At 48.4% G+C, this 20,049-nt stretch overlaps 5 protein-coding genes across 5 annotated transcripts; 3 read left to right on the top strand and 2 right to left on the bottom strand.

The window, feature by feature from the left end:
* The first annotated feature begins 1,493 nt into the window (after positions 1-1,493).
* On the top strand, positions 1,494-2,313 carry EDB82DRAFT_344792 (uncharacterized protein). Its single transcript, XM_065607518.1, has one exon. It carries the CDS (start codon positions 1,671-1,673, stop codon positions 2,211-2,213), a length of 543 nt encoding a protein of 180 aa, XP_065463512.1. The 5' UTR covers positions 1,494-1,670; the 3' UTR covers positions 2,214-2,313.
* On the bottom strand, positions 2,314-2,907 carry EDB82DRAFT_344791 (uncharacterized protein). Its single transcript, XM_025725124.2, has 2 exons — positions 2,705-2,907; positions 2,314-2,651 (listed from the first exon to the last, which is right to left on the bottom strand). The coding sequence occupies exons 1-2, from the start codon at positions 2,807-2,809 to the stop codon at positions 2,415-2,417; spliced, it is 342 nt and encodes a 113-aa protein (XP_025593753.1). The 5' UTR covers positions 2,810-2,907; the 3' UTR covers positions 2,314-2,414.
* A 4,174-nt stretch (positions 2,908-7,081) lies between these two features.
* EDB82DRAFT_435618 (P-loop containing nucleoside triphosphate hydrolase protein) lies at positions 7,082-9,476 on the bottom strand (the record flags this gene model as incomplete). Its single annotated transcript, XM_025725122.1, has 2 exons — positions 7,082-7,198; positions 7,287-9,476. 2 exons carry the CDS (start codon positions 9,474-9,476, stop codon positions 7,082-7,084), a joined length of 2,307 nt encoding a protein of 768 aa, XP_025593752.1.
* A 460-nt stretch (positions 9,477-9,936) lies between these two features.
* Positions 9,937-13,170, top strand: EDB82DRAFT_344755 (PRMT5 arginine-N-methyltransferase-domain-containing protein). The gene is made up of 4 exons (XM_025725121.2): positions 9,937-10,370; positions 10,475-11,084; positions 11,137-12,569; positions 12,620-13,170. The coding sequence occupies exons 1-4, from the start codon at positions 10,233-10,235 to the stop codon at positions 12,797-12,799; spliced, it is 2,361 nt and encodes a 786-aa protein (XP_025593751.1). The 5' UTR covers positions 9,937-10,232; the 3' UTR covers positions 12,800-13,170.
* A 3,730-nt stretch (positions 13,171-16,900) lies between these two features.
* Positions 16,901-17,376, top strand: EDB82DRAFT_530435 (uncharacterized protein; the record flags this gene model as incomplete). Its single annotated transcript, XM_025725119.1, has 2 exons — positions 16,901-16,991; positions 17,060-17,376. The coding sequence occupies 2 exons, from the start codon at positions 16,901-16,903 to the stop codon at positions 17,374-17,376; spliced, it is 408 nt and encodes a 135-aa protein (XP_025593749.1).
* Between the last annotated feature and the right edge of the window lie 2,673 nt (positions 17,377-20,049).

Genomic DNA, 20,049 nt, shown 5'->3' with positions numbered 1-20,049 from the left:
GCCCTCAATAGGCAATTTGCTTGGTTGGAACCAACTCCGTTCGTTGATTCTCGTGGGATAATTAAGAGGTACGTGTAGATAAATGCCCTCTGCAGGCTCTAGACTAGGTAGATAAGAAATTCGATAAAAAATAATACACAGATTACATGCTTACTCGACACGTACTAGCCATGACGCTAATCAAGCAAATAAATAGATCGTTCAAGCCAATATTTTATTATGTGTCATCACATCACGTTGTATTGAATTGTATTATAGCAAACTCAGCTGCAAGAGTCCAAAACAGAACTATATAGTAGGCGGCGATTTCCGATCTTGTGAAGATGGAATGGTCAGATGGCGTACGCATGCTCATGATCCAAATGCAAGCCACTGCACACGCTAGCGGCTGAAATAAACCATAAAGTGGCTTGTTTTTTCCCTTTTTCTTTTTTAGTTTTGCCTCAAAGCTGGGTCTCCCATGTTAATTTTTAGTACTGAGTTAGGCCATAGATGATGATGAGCTGATATAAATTAAAGGCTCAAGATCTGATATCTCTAGCCTGTGCAAGGTAGCATTGCAAGAGGAGGGCTAGAAGGGTTAAGGTTTGTGCCAAGATCAGGTTGTTTGTTAGAAGAATGTTCCAAGTACTGAAACAATCGGACGTTTGATAATGTTTAAGGGACCTAACTAGTTACGGGAGCTCTCAAGATTCAACAGATCCTCCCTTCGGCGTTATGTGTTGTTCAAGTTCCCTTGATGATCTCGATTGTCATCGCGTAGCTGAAACATTGAGGCTCGCTAGCCGTTAATTCTAGTGAGGCGTGAGGTGTGTACAGACTGCATAGTACTAAGGCAGGGGATTTCTATTTCTAGAAAGGAGTCCGTAAGCTGGACTCATCGGTATTCTTCACTTAAAGTTCGGTCAAGGTCAGTGAGACACAACAGTTGAGGCCCTTTTTTTTTAAAAAAATAAAAAAATGGCGAAGACGGGCGCTAGTGGATAGCTACCTAGGATTACCCCTGATCAACCGGTCGACAGCGGCTGATATCCTATTTGACGTACGTACCTGTTGTGTAATGTTCACACCATGGATATTCCTTGAACATGGGAAGAAGCATATTCTATCCAGCAAGAACGGGAAGGAAAGGAGCCCGAGAGGTACGCCTACGGACACTGTGCATTCATCACTCATGCCCACCACTTCAAATCTCTTCCATCTCACCTTACTCGGCTTGCTCCACTGAAGCAGGTACACATACTTACTGTAGGCATGTACATTCGTCCGCAGCTGGTTGCACAACATATCGGATCTATGCGTGGCCTGTGCTTATAATCTCATCTCATCTCGTCCCATCTCTGCGCCTACGCGGGTTGTAATCCTTGGGAATGCCCTCATCCGCCCGTATCGCTCAACAGGGCTACAACCGCTGTTTCCGACTAAACTCTCTTCAACGGCAGTAGTAGCCCATTTCTGCAGTCTTGCCGGCTTCCCAACAAGCCATTGGCACCACCCTCACAAGATGCAGGCACGTGGAGTATGGTGGAAACTGGCAACCGTTGCATCTAGTCTCTTTTAAGCAAAGGCTACGGTTGACCGGTACTACGTAGGCGCTCAGTACAGCCATCACAGGGCTACTGAGGAAACCTGGTTCAGCTGCAGTTATTGCTTGGCCTCTTCTCTCGACGATGTCTGGCTGCGGCTTATGTGTTGGTGCTGAGGAGCATCGTGTGCGTCGTATTTATGTCAGTTTGCTATTCTCGAGCTTAGACCTTAGCTCCTTGGTAGGTAAGCATTCCTATCGGTGGGGAACTTCATCAAGAGACAAACAACAGTCGACTGATAAGTATTGCAGTCGGACAAGGATTATCAGACGAGTTCTTTTTCCGAGGCACACCACCACATCTCACGACCCTGTCTTGTCTGCCCTATTCACATCGCTTGTCTTTTTTATCAGAGAAGAGGTCAGAAAATCAGTTTTCCAGCTCCAAGATGACCAAAAAAAAGAAAATAATTGCTCCTATAACCATCAAAACTCTCCCACGCCTGTATGTTATCCCGATGAAAAAAAAAAAAATGAAAAAAAAAAAGACAAAAATCCGCCCAAAAATAGAGGCAAGTTCATAATGGAGTCCCCCGTCTCCAGAAATGTTCAACATGGGTATCTCGCGGGGGTTTGTTTGCTCGCCGTCTTTCTCCAGCCACCAACCTCCCGCTCCATCCATTGTTGAGTGTCGCAGTCAATCAGAAATCGTACACTGCACACGCCCAGTGGCGCGTTTCAGCATGGCCGGCGATCAAGAGAGCCATTTCGGTCTGTCCCTGTGTTGCCGTATTCGACAGTTCAGTTCAGTCTTTTCTCGTTGATAGTCATTTTCCACCTATCGTTACCAAAACTAACGCTCATGTGCCTCAAGAACCACCTCTGGCTATCAAAACCGGTGTTGTGCTAGAATCCCCGGTATGCCTGGCATGGCGCTTGTTACAGGAATTGATGGTGGAGGTCGGCTGGCCTTGTCCCTCAGCGTCCAGTCGTCGCCGGGTTCTGAAGGAGCTACAAGCTCCATTAGAGTGTATTGAAGAATTCCATTTAGCACTTGCGGCACAACGACGTCTCTTGGAAGCCCCCAAGTTGGTAGGGCGGATCCTTCGTTATCGCGTCCATCGGCCTTACACGTACATGTCAGCAAATCTCCAACCAGTGCACAACAGCTCAACTTACAAGACATGATGCGCAAGGCGCATTGTTTACCCAAACCCAGTTGGGACAGTTGTGTGTATAGAAGTACTTGCATCGGTACTTATAAAAGCCGCCAGCTCCGCTCATTGTGCAGTTGACGATGGTGATTATCAGGATAGATAAGATGGTATTGCGCAGGAAGACTTTGGCAAAGACGAGATGTGAAGCAATGAGCTGATGGACAATGAAACGCAAGACCGAGGCCGAGACAGAGGCAAAGGCAAAGGCAGAAGCATGGCTTCTTATATGAGCTACTATGCATGCATTGGGAGGAAGTGACGTGAATGCGATTATTAGTATGGGGAGTGGACTCAACCGGGGAAAGGGTCGAACGATGTCCCTGTACTACTGTACCTTCTTTTGAAGTGCGGAAGGCCAACAAAGGATCCCTAGGACACATAGCGGATCTTCATGTGGGAATGGACTGGCATGATCAGAGGTTTGTACTGTACCTACTGTTTTTACGCCGAAGCACTACTGACGTCTTAGGGGACAGCTAAAGTCTATGGCGAATGGCTCGCTGGCGTTGCAATGCCATGCAAAATGGCATTGACTGATGGCCCCCGTTGGACATAACGATGCGATGTAGTGGGGAACACACCAGCAGCAGCAATGATGACAGACAGGGAGTCCCCTGTGAGCTTGGCAAGACAACTAACTGCAGACACCTACCTTGTGAAAACGACATGTAGGACTCTGCATATAGAGGAAGTCGTGCATATTATTCTACACCGGCGACGACGAAAAGCGACCAATAATCAATGATGATGCATTCTTGAAGACGCCTACTGTCAATTTAAAAACATGCAGCGGGGCTCAGATGCTATCTGTGGTTGTGTTGAGTCTCAATATGCTAATGCTACTACACCACACAACGCATCCGTCCTGTCCTGAGAAGCGAAGCAATGGGATGAGGCAGCTTAGAGACGGCTTGTGGTTCGTCGAGACGTGGGGCCATGTGGGCGAGAGCTCTAACGGGGGTAGCGTCCGGCGGATATGGCGTGAGGTTAGACTCGACAGGGGCGTGCCGCTCTCATCTGGGGAAACGACGTACCAATGATACCGAGCTTTTACACTTTGCACATCCCTCTCGGAGTTGACCTTGCCTGAGACGAGACGATGCACGATGATTCCCTGTCCATGGTCCATGTCCAAGAAAGCCCCTAGATCCACGGCAATCACAATCGCTGCATAACCTACCAGGGCAAGAAGCCCTTTGCAGATACAGGTTGAGGGGGCGTGCTGCCAACTTGAAGCTATCCAGGTGCAAGGCCCATACTAGTCAATGCTTGGTCTACTATGGTCTTCCATGTTACTATGTATCGTGCCACAGAGTGCGCAAGGACAAGGGATCGAGCATCGCAATCACAATGGCATGTTTGAGTATCAAATAGGGTCATGCCAACAGATTATATTGGCCTCACATGGTAGTGAACCCTCGAACCAGGTACTTGGTGGGGATGAGATCTTTGCGGCTGAAAAAGAAACGTCCTTAGAACATGTTGGGGTCGATGCCAATGCAGCCCAGGCAATACCTGGGAATGGAAGGGCGGGAAAAAGCAAAAAAGAACAAAAAAGCAAAAAAAAAAAAGCAAAAAAAAAAAGAATCGCTTTACTTGTCGGGACCCACAAGTGTGGGTGGCGCCGCAATTCCGCTTCTAGACATGAGTATGTCGATACGGTACTATGTATCAACAACATTTATTGACTGGTTATCATAGGCCATGGCCATATCTTGCCCTGGTTCCGCGATTTGTCTCGAGTTATCAAAAGCCAGACTCCTGTCTTCTTTCAGAGTACTGTACCTAGTAAGGGCTTCGAAGAACCACACACCTCGTTCATTTGGTAGGTTACCTATTTACCTGGTTATCGTGAGACATTTGAAAAGTATCAGACTATTTTCAATAAGACTGCTACCCTAGTCGGAGGTCTCGGGTCGCCCCGCGTTTCTGCAGCGTCTTGCCAAGCATCACTGATTATCTCTGGCGACTCTATTCACAGTTCCGCCTTTCTCCAACACAGTTTTTGGCTGGGGCGGCTGAAGAGTGTGGAGAGAAGTAGAATTCAACACCAAAACTGTCGACGTACCGTTAATATGCATGTCTGACAAGGCGATTCATCCCTCGGCTTGTTATCTGGACGCCTGCTTACTTATGGGCAATCTCGACTACGGTGATGTTCAGCTACCCAGCAGGCGCCCTGCGTCACAGCAACGTTCCCGTACATAATCTTCCGGCACTGCCATTGACTTCAAGCTGAATTGTCTCTTTATCTGACACGGTATGCTAGGAGGTAGAGAGTTGCTGAGGACTCGCCAGGTCTTGTTAGTCAGTGGTACGTTTTCAGATCCCCATGACAATTCTCCTATCAGTCTTGAGTGCTGTCATATTACACGGACGTCTTTTCACGAATGGTGTTCTAGACCAGTGTTCCTCTCATAATGTTCCGCTTTGTGATCCTGGGCTGTGGCAGGACTTGCCCGAATGTCACAAGCTTTGGGTCTCAAACCATGACAGAAACCCATTTATCTTTGACGGGTAAGACTGATGTGCATCACAGCGGCACTTACCCTCCCTTTTTATTCAATACTAACCCAGAGTTAGTCATTGGCGGCTTGGATGGCCTAGAAGAGCAATAGTCTCGCCGGCAGTCAGAGGCTGGATGAAGCCTGTACGAGGGCAGATAAAATTTCTGGGTGGAACCGCCAACTCAACCCTTGGCTTCTTTCAGTACCTATCTTGAGTCTCCTACCTCTTGGTGAGATGTTCTAGGAAGAGACTCGCATATGTAGTGATTTTATATTGGGTTGTTGGTGGGTAAATTTACGAGTAGACTTTTGTTGAATCAATCATCTGACCATTTTGCTTCGCCCTGACCCGTGCTGGAAGGTGATCGAGATGGGGTTGATGGGGAACAGCTGGGGCGTCGTACATAGACCCTTGGATGTGTATTCATTCATTGATGAAGTTTTATGTTTTACGACACCAATTGTGAGGATATTGTTTCTTACTAACTTCACCCAGGTGTCTGTCTGTCTGGTTTCCCGGGGTGCTCCCACGTATGCAATTCGTTTCTTTTCTTTTCTCTTCTGTTTTTGCTTTTTCCTTCGATCTCCCGCCCACCTCCACACAATCAATCTGATTGACACGAGGGGGGCCTGCCAACCCTTTTGCATTGACAGTACATTCTCGTCTAGGATTAGCAGACATGGATGGGTATACAAACCTGGACACCTGCTCGTACTGAAGGAGGCAAGTGAATTACGCGAGAGAACTCTGATAAAATATCATAAAAAAAAGAGACGAAAGAGTAAAAAAAATGGAGCGGGAAACAGTTCAACCAAGGTTTAGATTGCATCTTTACTCGCGATGAGACGGATCTGCAGCCCGCACTCCCCTAGCTAGGATGTCCTAGGTCGTATGCTTGTCAACCTCTCCGTGTTTGCATTACATAGCGCTGTTAAGTATTTCATCTTGACGTATGTGTTATCGTGAAACAAGTTGTGCTGACAACCAAAATAACCACCTAGCCAATTTGAGAACAGAGAAAATAGAATGTTCAAGTCAAATCCGGATGGTTTACCAAGCCAGAAGAAGAGGTATTGTACATGGCATTGGACTGGCTACTACCTAAAAGCATAAGTTAGTATGTGAAAAATGCATTAGTACCGGAATTTGTTTGTTGACAATGTTTCTCAATTATTCAACTCTGACATATTGCCCATGTGCTAACATTAGACATCTATCGACCACCAGTTTTAGTCCGTTCCAGGGTTATCTTTGTCGTCTCTTTTCTCCTTCTACAGTACCACCAAGAAAAATGCGCACGAGTAAAACATTCCAAAAACGCCCACATTCTGCATCACAGTTGCCCACGCCCTCCTTGGCAATCTAACGGTGCTGCAGGACTCTAATACTAAATAGGCAAGGTAGGGAAAACCTAGGACCAGACGAGGGGAGGGGCACAACGACAAGTTGAAGCAGAAAAACAAACCAACCGACCAGCCAACCATAGAACAAGTGGCTGATGCACATAAAACGCCGTATTCGACCAGTCAAAGTATCAGAATGCAAAAGTCTAGACCGGGGCGAACAAGGGAGGGGAATTCTTGTCGAGTTGATCCACAACTCTCTTGTCCTCCACTCTTCAGGAAATATGTTTGTCTCTTTCATGAATCTCATACGAGGCCGAGCCGCCGAGATGGAGGGCCGCCTCCCGCGCGTACATGGGAGGATTAAGCATTGAATAAGCAATAAAGATAGATCTCATGCTTTTCCAATCCTTGCTGATACCCATTTGTTTAAATTTATAACCCACACTCGGCGGTTTCGTCATTCATGAGTTCCTGCAGGGAGTGCTTCATCTACCAGCCTTCATGGCCTCCTTGCGGCGCTTCTTCTCTGCAGCACGGGCAAGAGAGCGCTTGACGTCGCCTTGCTCAAAGCTATCGATGTCATAGTAGGTGGGGGCAATCTCCTATATGGCTGTTAGTATGACTGTATGACTCTGAGGTGCACGATTCTCATGATGGAAAAGGAATCAACTTTGGGGGAGCACGACTTACCAGTAGCCATTCAGGTCGGATACCTATACATGTACGGATGTATTGCTTTGACGTCAGGACAAATTCGTTGTAGAGAACCCAGTCAAACTCGGTGCGAAGAACTGTCGAGGGGTGGATCAAGACAGCCTGGTCATCCTTGACAGTGCGATAGAGCTTGCCAGAGCTCTCCTTCATAGCGACCTGCATGAAGAAACCAGCAAGTAACGCGCGACGGATGTTGGTGTAATAGTTCTTGTCCTCAAATGGCGTTGAGACAAGCTCGAGACCATGTGTTTCCATGATGCGCTTAAGTTGTGCGCGCACGTTGTCAGCACTGGAAAGATGTCGGAACGAGAGGAAATGCTCGTGACACCACTGTTTGGCGCTGTTGGGGTCCGATGTAGCCTGGCCCTTGAAGGCGTGGTAGGCGTTGAGCAGGGTCAGGTGGTCTCCATCAGGGTGAGCAAACTGCGCCTTCATCTCATCAGCGCGCTTGCGGTTGTTGGCAGGGCGAGTGAAGATTTGGGGCACCGAGAGTAGAGAAGTGATGGAAAGAATCTCGTTGGAGCAGTAAAACTCAGGAGAAGAGATGAGCATGACAGCCAGGGCAGGATCCAGAGGGAACGCTGATGCCATGCTGCCGAGAGTGGTCAGCTCACCATCATCGTCGAGACAGGCGAGATAGTTGAGCTCCTCAAGAGCTCGCATCATAGTCTCAGGAGCAGGAGGGTCCATAAGATCGAAATGGACAAGATCCTCGACACCGAGCTTTTTGAGCTCCAAAACTGTGTTGGCAAGGTTGGAGCGCAGAATCTCAGGGTATGTCTGCTCGATCAGTTCTTTCTTAAAGGCCTTCTCTGTGTAAAGACGGAAACATTTTCCAGGCTTTGTACGACCAGCACGACCAGCTCGCTGTTGGGCAGAGGCCTTGGAGATGGGCGAAACCAAAAGAGACTCGACACGGATACGAGGGTTGTAAATCTTCTGCTTACTGAAACCGGGGTCCACGACGTACACGATACCGTCAATGGTCAAACTGGTTTCGGCGATGTTGGTGGAAATGATGACCTTACGTCCAGGGCGACCGCCCTTGCGGAGAGGTGCAGGGGCCTTATCGAAGATGCGCTGCTGCTGATGGGGAGGCAGAGTACCATAGAGGGGGTACACAGCAAGAGGACCTGCGTCAACCTCGCGCATTAACTCATCGGCCTCGAGGCTGATCTTGCGACAAGCGTCCTCAATCTCGTCTTCACCAGTCAAGAAGAGCAGAATATCGCCCTCAGGCTCAGAAGCGTGGATTTGGAGAACAGTTCTTATGGCAGCCTCGACGTAATCGCGCTCAGGCTCGGGTGTGTAGAAGATCTCGACAGGGTGGGTTCGACCAGGGACAGCGAGCAGGGGCGCGTCGTTGAAGTACTTTTGGAACTTTTGAGCGTCAAGAGTAGCAGACATAATAATGATCTTAAGGTCGGGGCGGCGCATGGAGATCTGCTTGAGCAGGGCCATAAGAATATCGGTCGCGAGGGTACGTTCGTGAGCCTCATCGAGAATAATGCAGCTGTAGCGAGACATCTCGTGGTCGTGCATGGCCTCGCGCAGAAGCATACCGTCAGTCATGTATTTGAGCATGGTCTTGGGGCCTGTCATATCCTCAAAACGAATGCTGTAACCAACTTCCTCACCCAAGGTGACGTCCATCTCATCAGCGACACGCTGCGCGACCGACATGGCGGCGACTCGACGCGGCTGGGTACAAGCGATGAGCTTGCCGGTGAGGTGAGGTAGCTCGTCGTAAACAACATATTGGGGGATCTGAGTGGTCTTTCCGGAACCTGTCTCACCGACGAAGACGAGGATCTGCGTCGAGTGGTACTTGTTGAGGAACTCCTGCCGTTGCTTGTGCACGGGCAAATCGCGACGGCTCTGGAGGATCTGGAAGTACTTCTGCGAATGCGGTCGGCCGGTGAAGGGGTTTGACTCTGAATCCTCAGCTTTGGAGGCCTGCTTAGCGGTGGTTTGCTGTCGCTTCATGCCGGCTAGAGGAGAGTCGGGAGAAGGCTCCTCGCCATAACCATTGCTATCCCCGTTGTCATGCATGTGAGCAAGGTAAGGGTTATACTTTTCAGCATCGCCGCCTTCTTTCTTGGCCTTCTTTCGAGTTGACTCGTCAGCGTCGGCGCTTGATCGCTTTCCTCCCATATAGTCAGACATTGTTTCGCTGATGACAAAGCGAGAAGGAGTAGGAGGAGGAGGAGGAGAAAAAGAGAAACAGTGGCGAGGCTGAAGAAGAAAGGCCGTGATGTTTTTGGCGGTCGTTTTGCTAGAAAATTTTGGCGGGACTGAGAAGGCGGACGCTTATCGATAAGAGTCCTTGTCATACAGTGTATCAGATCCGCCGATCTACTGGGCAAGGCCTATAGCGTTGTAACGTTGTCGAGGTTGCTTGTAATACACACATGTTTAATACAACATCATTAAAAACCAGATAATTAGATGATATGTTCAAAATTTCTTCAGTTAAAAGAAAGAAATTTAAAAGGATAGCCATTTGCCAATCGTCCTCCATCGTAAAATGCAGGTACCTACACTTCCTCTACTAAGATAGCGTACACTGTGCCCACTTTCAGGGTCCTCTGTCGTGAAAATCATCAGCTCTTCTTTCCAAGGGCGAGTTTGTAACATCAACAATCAGAAATTGTTTCATACCTTTATTAGAAACAAACGATTATTGTGTCTATACGTATTAGAAAGTCCTCATTCCTCCAACTGCTTACCTTGTCTCGGTTCGACAACTTCCCCTTTCTGGCAGATTTTGAAACCTGGCCATTCATCCCACTTCGCACAATTAGAGCTTTGGCGGGGTGAATTTACTCCACTACCGAAATCTCAACTTTACTGTTTCTCCTTGATCAAGGTAGCTTCAAACAACAACGTACGCCATTTCTAGATAAGCCTATACATACAATCATGGCTTCTGAAGACGCAGGTTTCGATATGTCTGATGGTTTCGGCCTTCAGCGACCCAGTTTCCACATTGGATACCACAACTCGAACAGCAACGAGCCCCTCACTGATTTACAGTATGGCCATCTGCTCAACCATGGTGTAAGTCGCAAATCATCCACGTCAACGGCCTCTAGGAGCCGTTAAGAACGCTCTCGTTCTTGCAGTCTAAAACTACTGGGATTTCCAATTGACTCTCTGGGTAGCTGGCCTTTGCAACGACTCCCATCACAAACACTCACTTCCGAGACCGCGTCTTTGCGCTAGTGTCTGAGCATCTTTCTACCCTCTCCAACAATGGCGAGAAGCCGACCACTACGGCGACTGGTTCAAGAGCAGAGCCTATTCTGCCCCCTCTGACCACCAAGGACACAAGTCTGTTTCCCTGCGCTGCTGTCAACACTTACACTGCAGTTATCAGCCCCTGGATCGACCTTGGCTCTTCCAACCCCATCATCTCCAGCATCTCTCGCCAAGTACTCAACGTTGAGATCAACTACGCCAACTTCTGTGGTGTGCGCAGCATTATCATCCCTGGGCCTCGACAAGATGCTTCTATTGATGGTGGAAACCAGAGTCTTGCTCAGTACTCACGTGCTGTAGAGGAAGCTCTTACCATTGGCAACCGCCTCACCTTTTTGATTCAGATGCCCATGTACCGAGAGCCTGTTCAAGAGCCAAAAGAGGCCAACATCTCTTCGCTTGATGTGAAGACTCCTACCAAGACTGAAGGAAAGGAAATCGAGCTTCTAGCTGCGTGGGATTCATGGCACCATGTCCGCAGTGTTTGCAACTACAACACTAGACTCTTCGTCTGTACGTAATTTGATCTCTGATTGTTATCGGTAGATACTAACCTCTTAAAAAGCCCTGGAGATCCCTCGTGTGATGCCTGAGAAGGACCTTCAGGACCGTTGGTTCGCGGAGCCCCTGCACTACCTCACTCTCACACCATCCACTTTCCAGACGAACAAGGCTGGTTTCCCTTCGCTGTCCAAGCATCACCAGAATCTCATCTTCTCGTATATGAGATTGAAGAATGTTCCCTGGATCCTTCTTTGCGACGTTGGCCCTGACGTGTCCCACCTCAAGGACGGCCCTCAACTTCCTCCTACCTCCCAGGATGAGTTTCCCAGCCTCTCCGAAGCAGAGACACAGAATCAGTTGTCTAAGGGACAAGATTCCCAAGTGAAGACTAATGACTACATCTCTTACCTTCGATGGCTCGAAGACCAACAGCCCCCATTCACTTACCTCGAGAGCCCTACCCTGACCAGCTTCCAGGACTGGCTACAGTCACCTCTTCAGCCTCTATCTGACAACCTCGAGTCAGCTACGTACGAAGTTTTCGAAGGAGATCCCGTCAAGTATAGCCAGTATGAGATTGCTGTGTTCGAGGCTCTTACAGAGTGGAAGGAGCTGAAGAAGCCTCTCTCCAAAGACGGCAAGGTCGTTGTTGCAGTTGCTGGTTCTGGCCGTGGTCCACTTGTCACTCGAGCCCTCAAGGCATCTGAAGATGCTGGAGTGCCGATCGATATGTGGGCTGTTGAAAAGAATCCCAATGCCTATGTCTATCTTTTGCGTCAGAATGAGCTCGTCTGGGGCGGTAAGGTTAAGGTTGTCAAGACTGACATGCGTGCTTGGAAGGGCCCTGTCGTCTCTGAAGACGAGAATGGACCTGTATATGGCAAGGTTGATATTCTCATCTCCGAACTGCTCGGATCCTTTGGAGATAACGAGCTGTCACCTGAGTGTCTCGATGGTATCCAGCATGTCATGTCCACCCCTCACGGTATCTCGATTCCCAGTAGCTACACCGCTCACATGAGTCCTATCTCAACACCCAAGATCCATGCCGATATCCTCTCGCGAGTGCCTGGAGATCCCCACGCTTTCGAGACCCCTTGGGTTGTCCGGCTTTTCGCTCTCGACTTCGTCGCTGAGCGGGTACCTAACAAGCCTCGATTCCAAGAGGCTTGGGAATTCTCGCATCCCATTCCCGAATCGTCGCTCGCCGCTCTCGAGGCGAAGCGATCAGGTGGTGTTGTTGGTGGTGGCGGTGGTAGCATGGCTGGTGCTGCTGGTGCTAACGACCATAACTCGCGGTATTGCCATCTGACGTTCGTTTGTAGAACAAGAGGTGTTACCCACGGTTTGGCCGGTTACTTTGAGTCGACGCTGTATGAGTCTCAGATTCCTGAGAACAAGGGCGCGAAGATTGAGATTAGCACACACCCAGAACGTATTGATGACAAGAGCAAGGACATGATCTCGTGGTTCCCCATCTTCTTCCCCCTCAAGGTAAGTTAATGTCACTGTTATCAGGTAGTATAACACTAACAGCTTCACAGAAACCTCTTTACTTCCCAGCTGATACCGAGCTCGAGGTCAGTATGTGGCGTCAAACAGACGATACAAAGGTGTGGTATGAGTGGCTCGTGGAGGCGTACACCTGGGTTGGAGCGTCTACACGCGTTAAGGTTGCTTCATCAGATCTGTGCAGCAGTCGCCAGGTCGCGTGTTTGATGTAGATGTTGGGCCCGGCCTGAGACGAACTGGATAAACGATGTGATGAAAGAAAAGTTTGGCTTAAAAAAATTTAAAATATGCTTATGGTTCTGCGGGCTTGCGATGATTCCAAGTCGAGTTTAACACGGCGTTGATTGCATACTTGCGGCAAATGCAAAGTATCTGCCATATTTTCAATGCCCACTATGGGACACGGGGAAGACAGCCCTACACTCACGACTTACTCATAGACTCAGTAGACTAAATTTGCTTACAAGAACACCGTTCCAATGAAGCTATTCAATTCCTAGGTAGTTTTAGGGAACACATTGGTTTCCCAGCACCCAAGGCAAGTCTATGCGTTGAAATGGGACTCAAGTTACCATGAAGCATATCTCAAATCAGTTGAGGCATATTGCCCATTTTTCATTATTCAACACAGGTCTGTCTATCCATGCTGTGAAGCTAAACCTCTTAAGAGGCATCTTTATACTATGAAAAGCTTATAAAAGGATCAAGAGGCTATAGATCAACGTTCCACGACAGGGAATTTCGTAGCATTTGGAGGATAGCACATATCATGGCAACTGCTAAATCGTCTGTTGAGGTACTGGGAGCTTGCAGTCACCAAAGGAGCTCGTTTATCTAGAAGCCGTATGCCCTAGGACGAGAGTGAAGAATAGAAACCAATCGGCTGCCAACTGAAGAAAGAGTACTACTAAGGTAGAGAGGAATGCGTGGTGATATGTTGTTCAAAAAACAGTGTCTCAATGGCCATAATCGAATTTCCGTGGTGATTGGTAGGGAAGCTTACAGGGGATTGGCCGATACTGGCCGTTCCCCCAAATGGGGTTTGCTAGCTTGAAGTGAAAGGCTCTGATTGGCCAAGTACGGCTATCTTATCCATCTGGAGCAGAACAGCACCACACAGATAATTCTGCAAATTTCCCATTGTCAAGATGAGGTTGCTCAGGAATGTATGGAAGAGGCACTGGAGACAGCTGGAACCATGACGAAATCCCATTTTCTCAATGCTCAAGATACATTAGACATTAAAGCAAAAGCAAAGCAGACTTTAAAGGTTGAAAACAGCTTCCTAATCGTGAGTATGTACAAGGTATTGGACGGAGAAGTAGACATAATGGCGTCTCCCATACAAAACCAAAAGATGAAAAGTAGAGATTCGACCTCAGCTTTTCCAAAATCGCAGAGGAGCTCCTCCCTCGGGTTTCACGTGCAAGCGGGATTACCCCAAGAGGATAAGAAAGTCCACGGAGCGGGAGTGATGTTGAGGTGCAAAATAAGCTAATTTATCAAGGCCAATCGCAGCTCGGGGAGCGGCACCATGGCACAGCACAGACTTCAAGGATTTCCACCGATGCCGGCTCCCGGTGTAAGCCACGCTTTTACGGACACTCGACTTGAGGAAAAGAAGGTTGATCTGGAACACGAAACAAAGTGGGAAAAATTGGATTAACGTGGAGGTCGGGCCTTTTGGAAATGTTACGCGAGGTTTCTTATTCATGCAGTAGGTATGATAACGTTGGAAGACATTGGGTAAGTATCGGAGCGACATACCATCTCACTCAATCTATCGCTCTATGCAGATCAAGACAGATCCATAACATAGACATAAAACTGAAAAGGGAACATATGCCTAAGAACTCGGACTCTCTTGCCAGTTTCACTATAATTTTGTCAGCCTCTCTCTACCTAGAAAGGTAGGTAAATTAACAAGAAGTGACGAGATTCAGATGCAGGGGTGGAATCGGTACGTATCTCCTATCCATAAACCAGGTGTAATCACAATCTGTCATAGCCAGTTCTCGAAACAGGATTGGTCAGAATATCGTCTTGATTCCGAGATATCAGCTTTGCAACAAAAACACCAAGACGAGCATTTCCGTTTCGTAAGGGATTGAGGAAACTAATACCACATCTTACGATTTGTGTATCGATTTAATAAACCAATGAATCCGTGATTTGCCTGCCTATTGCCATGATCAACCGGATGCTATTCTTTGAAAAGTCATTGCCGTCGTTGTAACATTGTAGTCTAGATAATCTAACACCCTCAGGAGCATCATCCATCAATCGACCAAATGTAATTCACTCTGACCTTCGCTGTTCGGCGTTTCCCCAGGGCCCTTCTCGGGTTGCCCAGCTGGATCTTCAACTGCAACGCTGGTCTTTTCGCGCTATGTCGGCGTCTTTAGGCTAGACATTAGCCTTTCTCGACCATGTGCTTGCCCATCTGCCTAGATCCGCTCCTCTCCTCTCCGCTCCGCATACAGCGGCAGCTAAAGCAAACCAGACGCACAACGTTGGTTTCGGACAGGGGCCTCGCTTCAATTACGTAGGTAGGGTCCAGTAATGACATTGACATGGTCATTGCTTTGGCACTTCTGAGGCCTTTGTTTTCCTAAGAGATCGCGTCAACGACCAGGCTCGGATGGCACGGGCACGGCACGGAGCACCGCTGTGCAGATTGTTAATACCAGCAACCCATGCATCGCATATGGCAAAGCTGATGGATGCAGTGTAGGATTGCGCCTTCTTGCCTCGTCTTTGGTTAGAAATCATCCCTAGCAGACACGCCCATCTGTCCGTTGATTGAAGCATCACTTTATTAGTCTACCCACCTCCTCCACCAACCAGACAATCTTTAGTTCCCCCCAGACATCGGCCCCCCGGACAAATGTGTTCGCCCAAAAGGGAAATATCGAGCCCCCCGCGCGTTAAACGAGCCGAGCCTCTGTTCTGTTGTCTCCCTCGATGTCAATCCCGGAGGAACGGCGAGGAGGGGTGGCTTGATGGTGGTGAGGGTAGGTCTGGAGGAGGAAAACTTCTCCGACCAAACGCCATAAGCTTCGAGCCGGCAAATGTTTGACGATCGCAATACGTGTGCATCGAACGCAAGCTGATTTCAGGAGGGTGGCCATCCAAGAAACTTTTTGGGGTAGCAGTGGCAGTGAATATCAAGTTTGTAGACAGTTACATAGCTACCCCAACTCTCGGTTCGGTATAAGGTGCCGGCGAATGCTGTGTATTCCTGGAGTATTTAAATCGGTTCGGGAAATCTGGCGCATTTCTTCGTTCCAAAGATGAATAAGCTGCAGTCGTGAACGACGGTTGCTTAAATCCGTTATTCAAGGCCAGGAACCACGCCATTTCGCTCAACTCCGGTCGTAAACCCCATACTGAAGTGCCGTGCAGTTAAGAACGGTATTTCCACCGACGGTGCCAAAGTCCGACTCGACTCATGCAGAATTGTTTGTAATGAAGGAGGGTGGATGATCCCCAAGCAACCTTAGTCCACAGACGTGGAAGGCCGAAAGTCTCTTACAGCGTTCGTTGTTTGAGCGTTGCAGAGTGTAACCTTGCCCTTCCTGTCCTGGTTGTCTGTCACAAGTAAATCTCATCTCGAATGCGAGAGAGCGGAGATTTTGGCCCTAACCTGCCTGGACCTGGAGGTTGCAGCATTGTTATGGGTATAGTGTTCAGACCAGACGTTGGCACAACCCATGTAATGCAGAGTGTAGATACATCCCACGTTAACGGGATTCGCGTAGGTATGCTGTGCCACTGAGACTCATCCCACACTCATAACTTTGCTTTTTGCTTTTGGGCACTGACTTTTCACACATCAAGGCTGCAGTAGCCATGGCAAGGGTGGGTAACGTGTTGTAGCGCCTGTCCAGTGGGCATGCATTGTCAATTGTGGCCTGTTTTGACGAGTCGAGGTTTTTTTTGTCGGTGGATTCCAACTTTTTTTAGCTCGTGCCCAGGCCAGTTCGCGCCATCCGAACGGGACGGAGCTAGGGACCTTCCCTGTAAGTGCGCTGAGGTTGTGCTGGGTTGCGCTTGCGCTTCGGCACGGTACAAATGGACCTAACCTTGACCTGAACTGGGCTACCACTACAAAAATTCCACAGATACATAACCTCGTCTTCTCCCACCTTGATCTTCTACTCTTACACTTCCTTCTTCTCAACAAACTCAATTGCCTTTCTCGATTTTCAACTCTTTGCTTATATCCATAGGCGTCTTAGCAAGCACACTCGATTCACCCACAAGCAACCCGACTAACTACCAAGTACCTCAACGCACACACAACCACCACCATGTTCTCTGTTACTCGTGCCCTCCGACAGGCTGCTGTCCACGCTGAGCGAACCCCTCTCATCAAGTTCCTCGGCCCCCGAACCATTCCTTGTATGTCCTACCCAGAAACGAAACCTTTCCCCCTCGTTGCCTGCTCCAGCTAACAGTGTATTCTCTAGCCAACCTCGACCACACCCCCAAGCCTCACCCCGCCTCTGGTGTTGAAAAGCTCCCCGAGTCCTGGTCCGGCTACGGAAACGGCGACGCCGCCGCTTCCCACAAGAACTTTAGCTCCTACCGCGACCACGTCCAGCAACACGGTCCTCTTCAGAAGTCTGGCTTCGGCGGTACCAGCGCTGCCTCCCTGGGTTCTGTCAACCCTCCCAAGGGTGTTGCCTTTGACCTCTCTGAGCTTCCTGCCCGCTTCCACCGCGCTCCCCTCAACGCTGCCGAGATCGAGGCTGTCGAGTCTGGCGGCGCTGCTCTCTTCGGTTAAATATGTCTCCCGCCATAGGCGAGGAGTCATAGGTGGAGCGGAGGGATGAACGAATACCTACAACGATGCGGGCTATGACGAGAACCAGGAAGACGCCACCTGGAGCATGCATACTACGCGGCATAGTATACGAGGACGCCGAGTGGTCATGCACAGTGACAGCCTATTCACGGTGCATTTCGGGATGGGCAGGTAAACCTGTCTCATCGACATACAATGCAGATAAGGACAGAGTTTCCGACTGCAACGCATCTCGTCAGGATACCACTTAGGGCACTACGATACTATGTTGTCAAGAGCGTCATATGAAACGAGAGGTTGGTCTAAGCACCAAAAAGAGGAGGAGAATTGGGGAAAAAGCAAATAAGTCGGGTTTCCAGAAAATACCCCCCGACTGCGGAGAACATTGAAACCTCCGTGCTTTGCCCATCTGCTGGCGTCAACGCCATTTCTTCCTGAGTAGTTGGATACTACCTGCAAAGCTTTAACAGCGAGCAAGGAGCACCGCGGCGTTGAACAGAGGAGTTGCTTTTGGTGGAAATATTGATACCAGAAAAAAAAGTTTATACTCTTACATTGCAAGACTTGCTCGAACTGTGACGTGACTTGCTGTGATAGTCCATGCGCCAACGGAAAGTATCGTGACAAGCAGCCAGCTTGGCACGACTAGAGACTTGGCATCTATAATGAACACGTATTTTTATGAACCGGGCCATCAGGGACATTCTATTACTATTTCGGCTCGTGGCCGGCCCCAGTTCTGCTCTGCCATCCCTACCGGCATTGACATTTCGAAATCACTGGCACCCACTGATTTTCCACCATCCCAAGATTAGGTTTAGCTAGAACAGTTACCAATATCCAGGGAGCTTTTTTCTTCTTCTCTTTCTGGGGAAATACATGCACGTTTTAACTAGTCCAACCTATTCAACTTCACATAGAAATTCAAGTTCCCGGTTCCGGCTCCGGTCACCGGAAGACAACGGACAGACTCCACAGTGAAGCTCGGAAGAAAGGTTACATAATTATTTCCATATGTCATTCCGTATTCAATTGATGAATGACGATCTAGTACCCATTGATTTCCCTCTCTTTGTCTTGTCTTGTAAGGCCTGGCCGAGTCTTACCGATGGGGATTGTCGAAGAGCCGGCCGGGCTTTTCCGAGGGTGGATTGAGAGTATTGACATGTATTTGGCCGACATGATTGGCCTCAACTCAATGGCTAGGGTGAACAAAGTCTATTTCCCAATGATTTTGTTTAAATACCGATTCTTACCTGTCTGACTGGACGAAAGTCCATATGTAAGGGTCAGTTCCATTAGAGATGACGTAGGTACGATTCACCAGGGCAGATTGGTGCCTTCTAACACTATTACTGGTTCAAAGGCTATATAATACAATGGACGTATTGTTGAATGGAGACATGGAAGGCTTGTCCTGATGATTCGAGTGCCGTCGGACAACAGGAGTATGAACGGCTCATGCTTGCATTATGGCTTGTGAAATTTCATGCATGAATGGCAGATGATAAATAGGTAGCCCATCCCTAAACTTACCATGTGTGCCTCATAACCCCCTCGACTATGTCACACCCTTGGTCACGCTGCTACATCTGTTCGATGTAGACTGGAGGTAGGACATTGATGCTTGTGACATGTGAAATGGTCGGAAGTTGGCCGACACTCGATCTCAAGCATGGCTTGGTCTGGAGGAGTGCAAGGTGAAACGACCTCAAGGCCAGTCGCAATATTTGCTTGTGCCTTTGCTGTACTCGAACATTTCTAGATGAATAGGATGGTCTATTAGAAGACAACAATACTTACGGCTCCCTCTCGCAGTTCGTGCGGTGGTACATGGGGCTGATGTCTACAAACTTGATATCCCCCCGCAAAACTCAATCCTGATAATGATAATTTATATACAGCAAGCTGTTTGGCTTCTATCGAGTTTTCGTAACACATATCGGCCAAGGGAACCTGGGCCGTGAAAAGAAGAGGCATTAACATCACATGTGAGTACACTGTGAGAATAACTGATGTTTACCTTGCGTAACCGCTATCAGGATTAATTGCTGTTTCCAGACGAAAGTCTCCCCTTCCCTAAAGGCCAAGAGTATCTCACTTAAATCTCGGTCTTCCTTAGGAGCTCCTAGTAATAATAGCTATGATATATAGCTTTGTGCTTATCAAGACTGTAACGTGTAGAGCTACAACACGTATAAGGGGACGAACCACAGTACTTCAGGCTGATTGTTTCTATATATGAATTGAAACAGTCTTCTCATGGTTGCCGTTCTAGTAGGTAGCAGAAATTTGGCTCTTATACCTCAGACGCTCAACGTTTCTAATACCAGACCATAGGTGGCGAACAGTGGCATCGGGGAGGAAACGCCTAACATCAAGGAAGGATTCACATTCAGCCTTTGGTACTTACCTAGCCATCCCAACTGCATTCTCATACCGACTTGACGGAATCTAGAGCGAACTCGGTCTCAGCTAGATGAGGTCCAGAGATCTCAGCGAATAAAGAGGGCCATTATTCTTTAATCTGTATTAGGAGTGACAGCACAATATTTTATGCCCTTCTTATCTGGGCAATACAAGCCATTCGCCTTCTCAAGATGTACGTGGATTGAGTTCGAACTGTGAATCATATTTAAATCAGGGAGGTAT

Source organism: Fusarium venenatum (assembly GCF_020744135.1).
Source record: "Fusarium venenatum strain MPI-CAGE-CH-0201 chromosome Unknown EDB82scaffold_4, whole genome shotgun sequence".
NCBI lineage: Eukaryota > Fungi > Ascomycota > Sordariomycetes > Hypocreales > Nectriaceae > Fusarium > Fusarium venenatum.
This window is presented reverse-complemented; position numbering and strand designations above follow the sequence as displayed.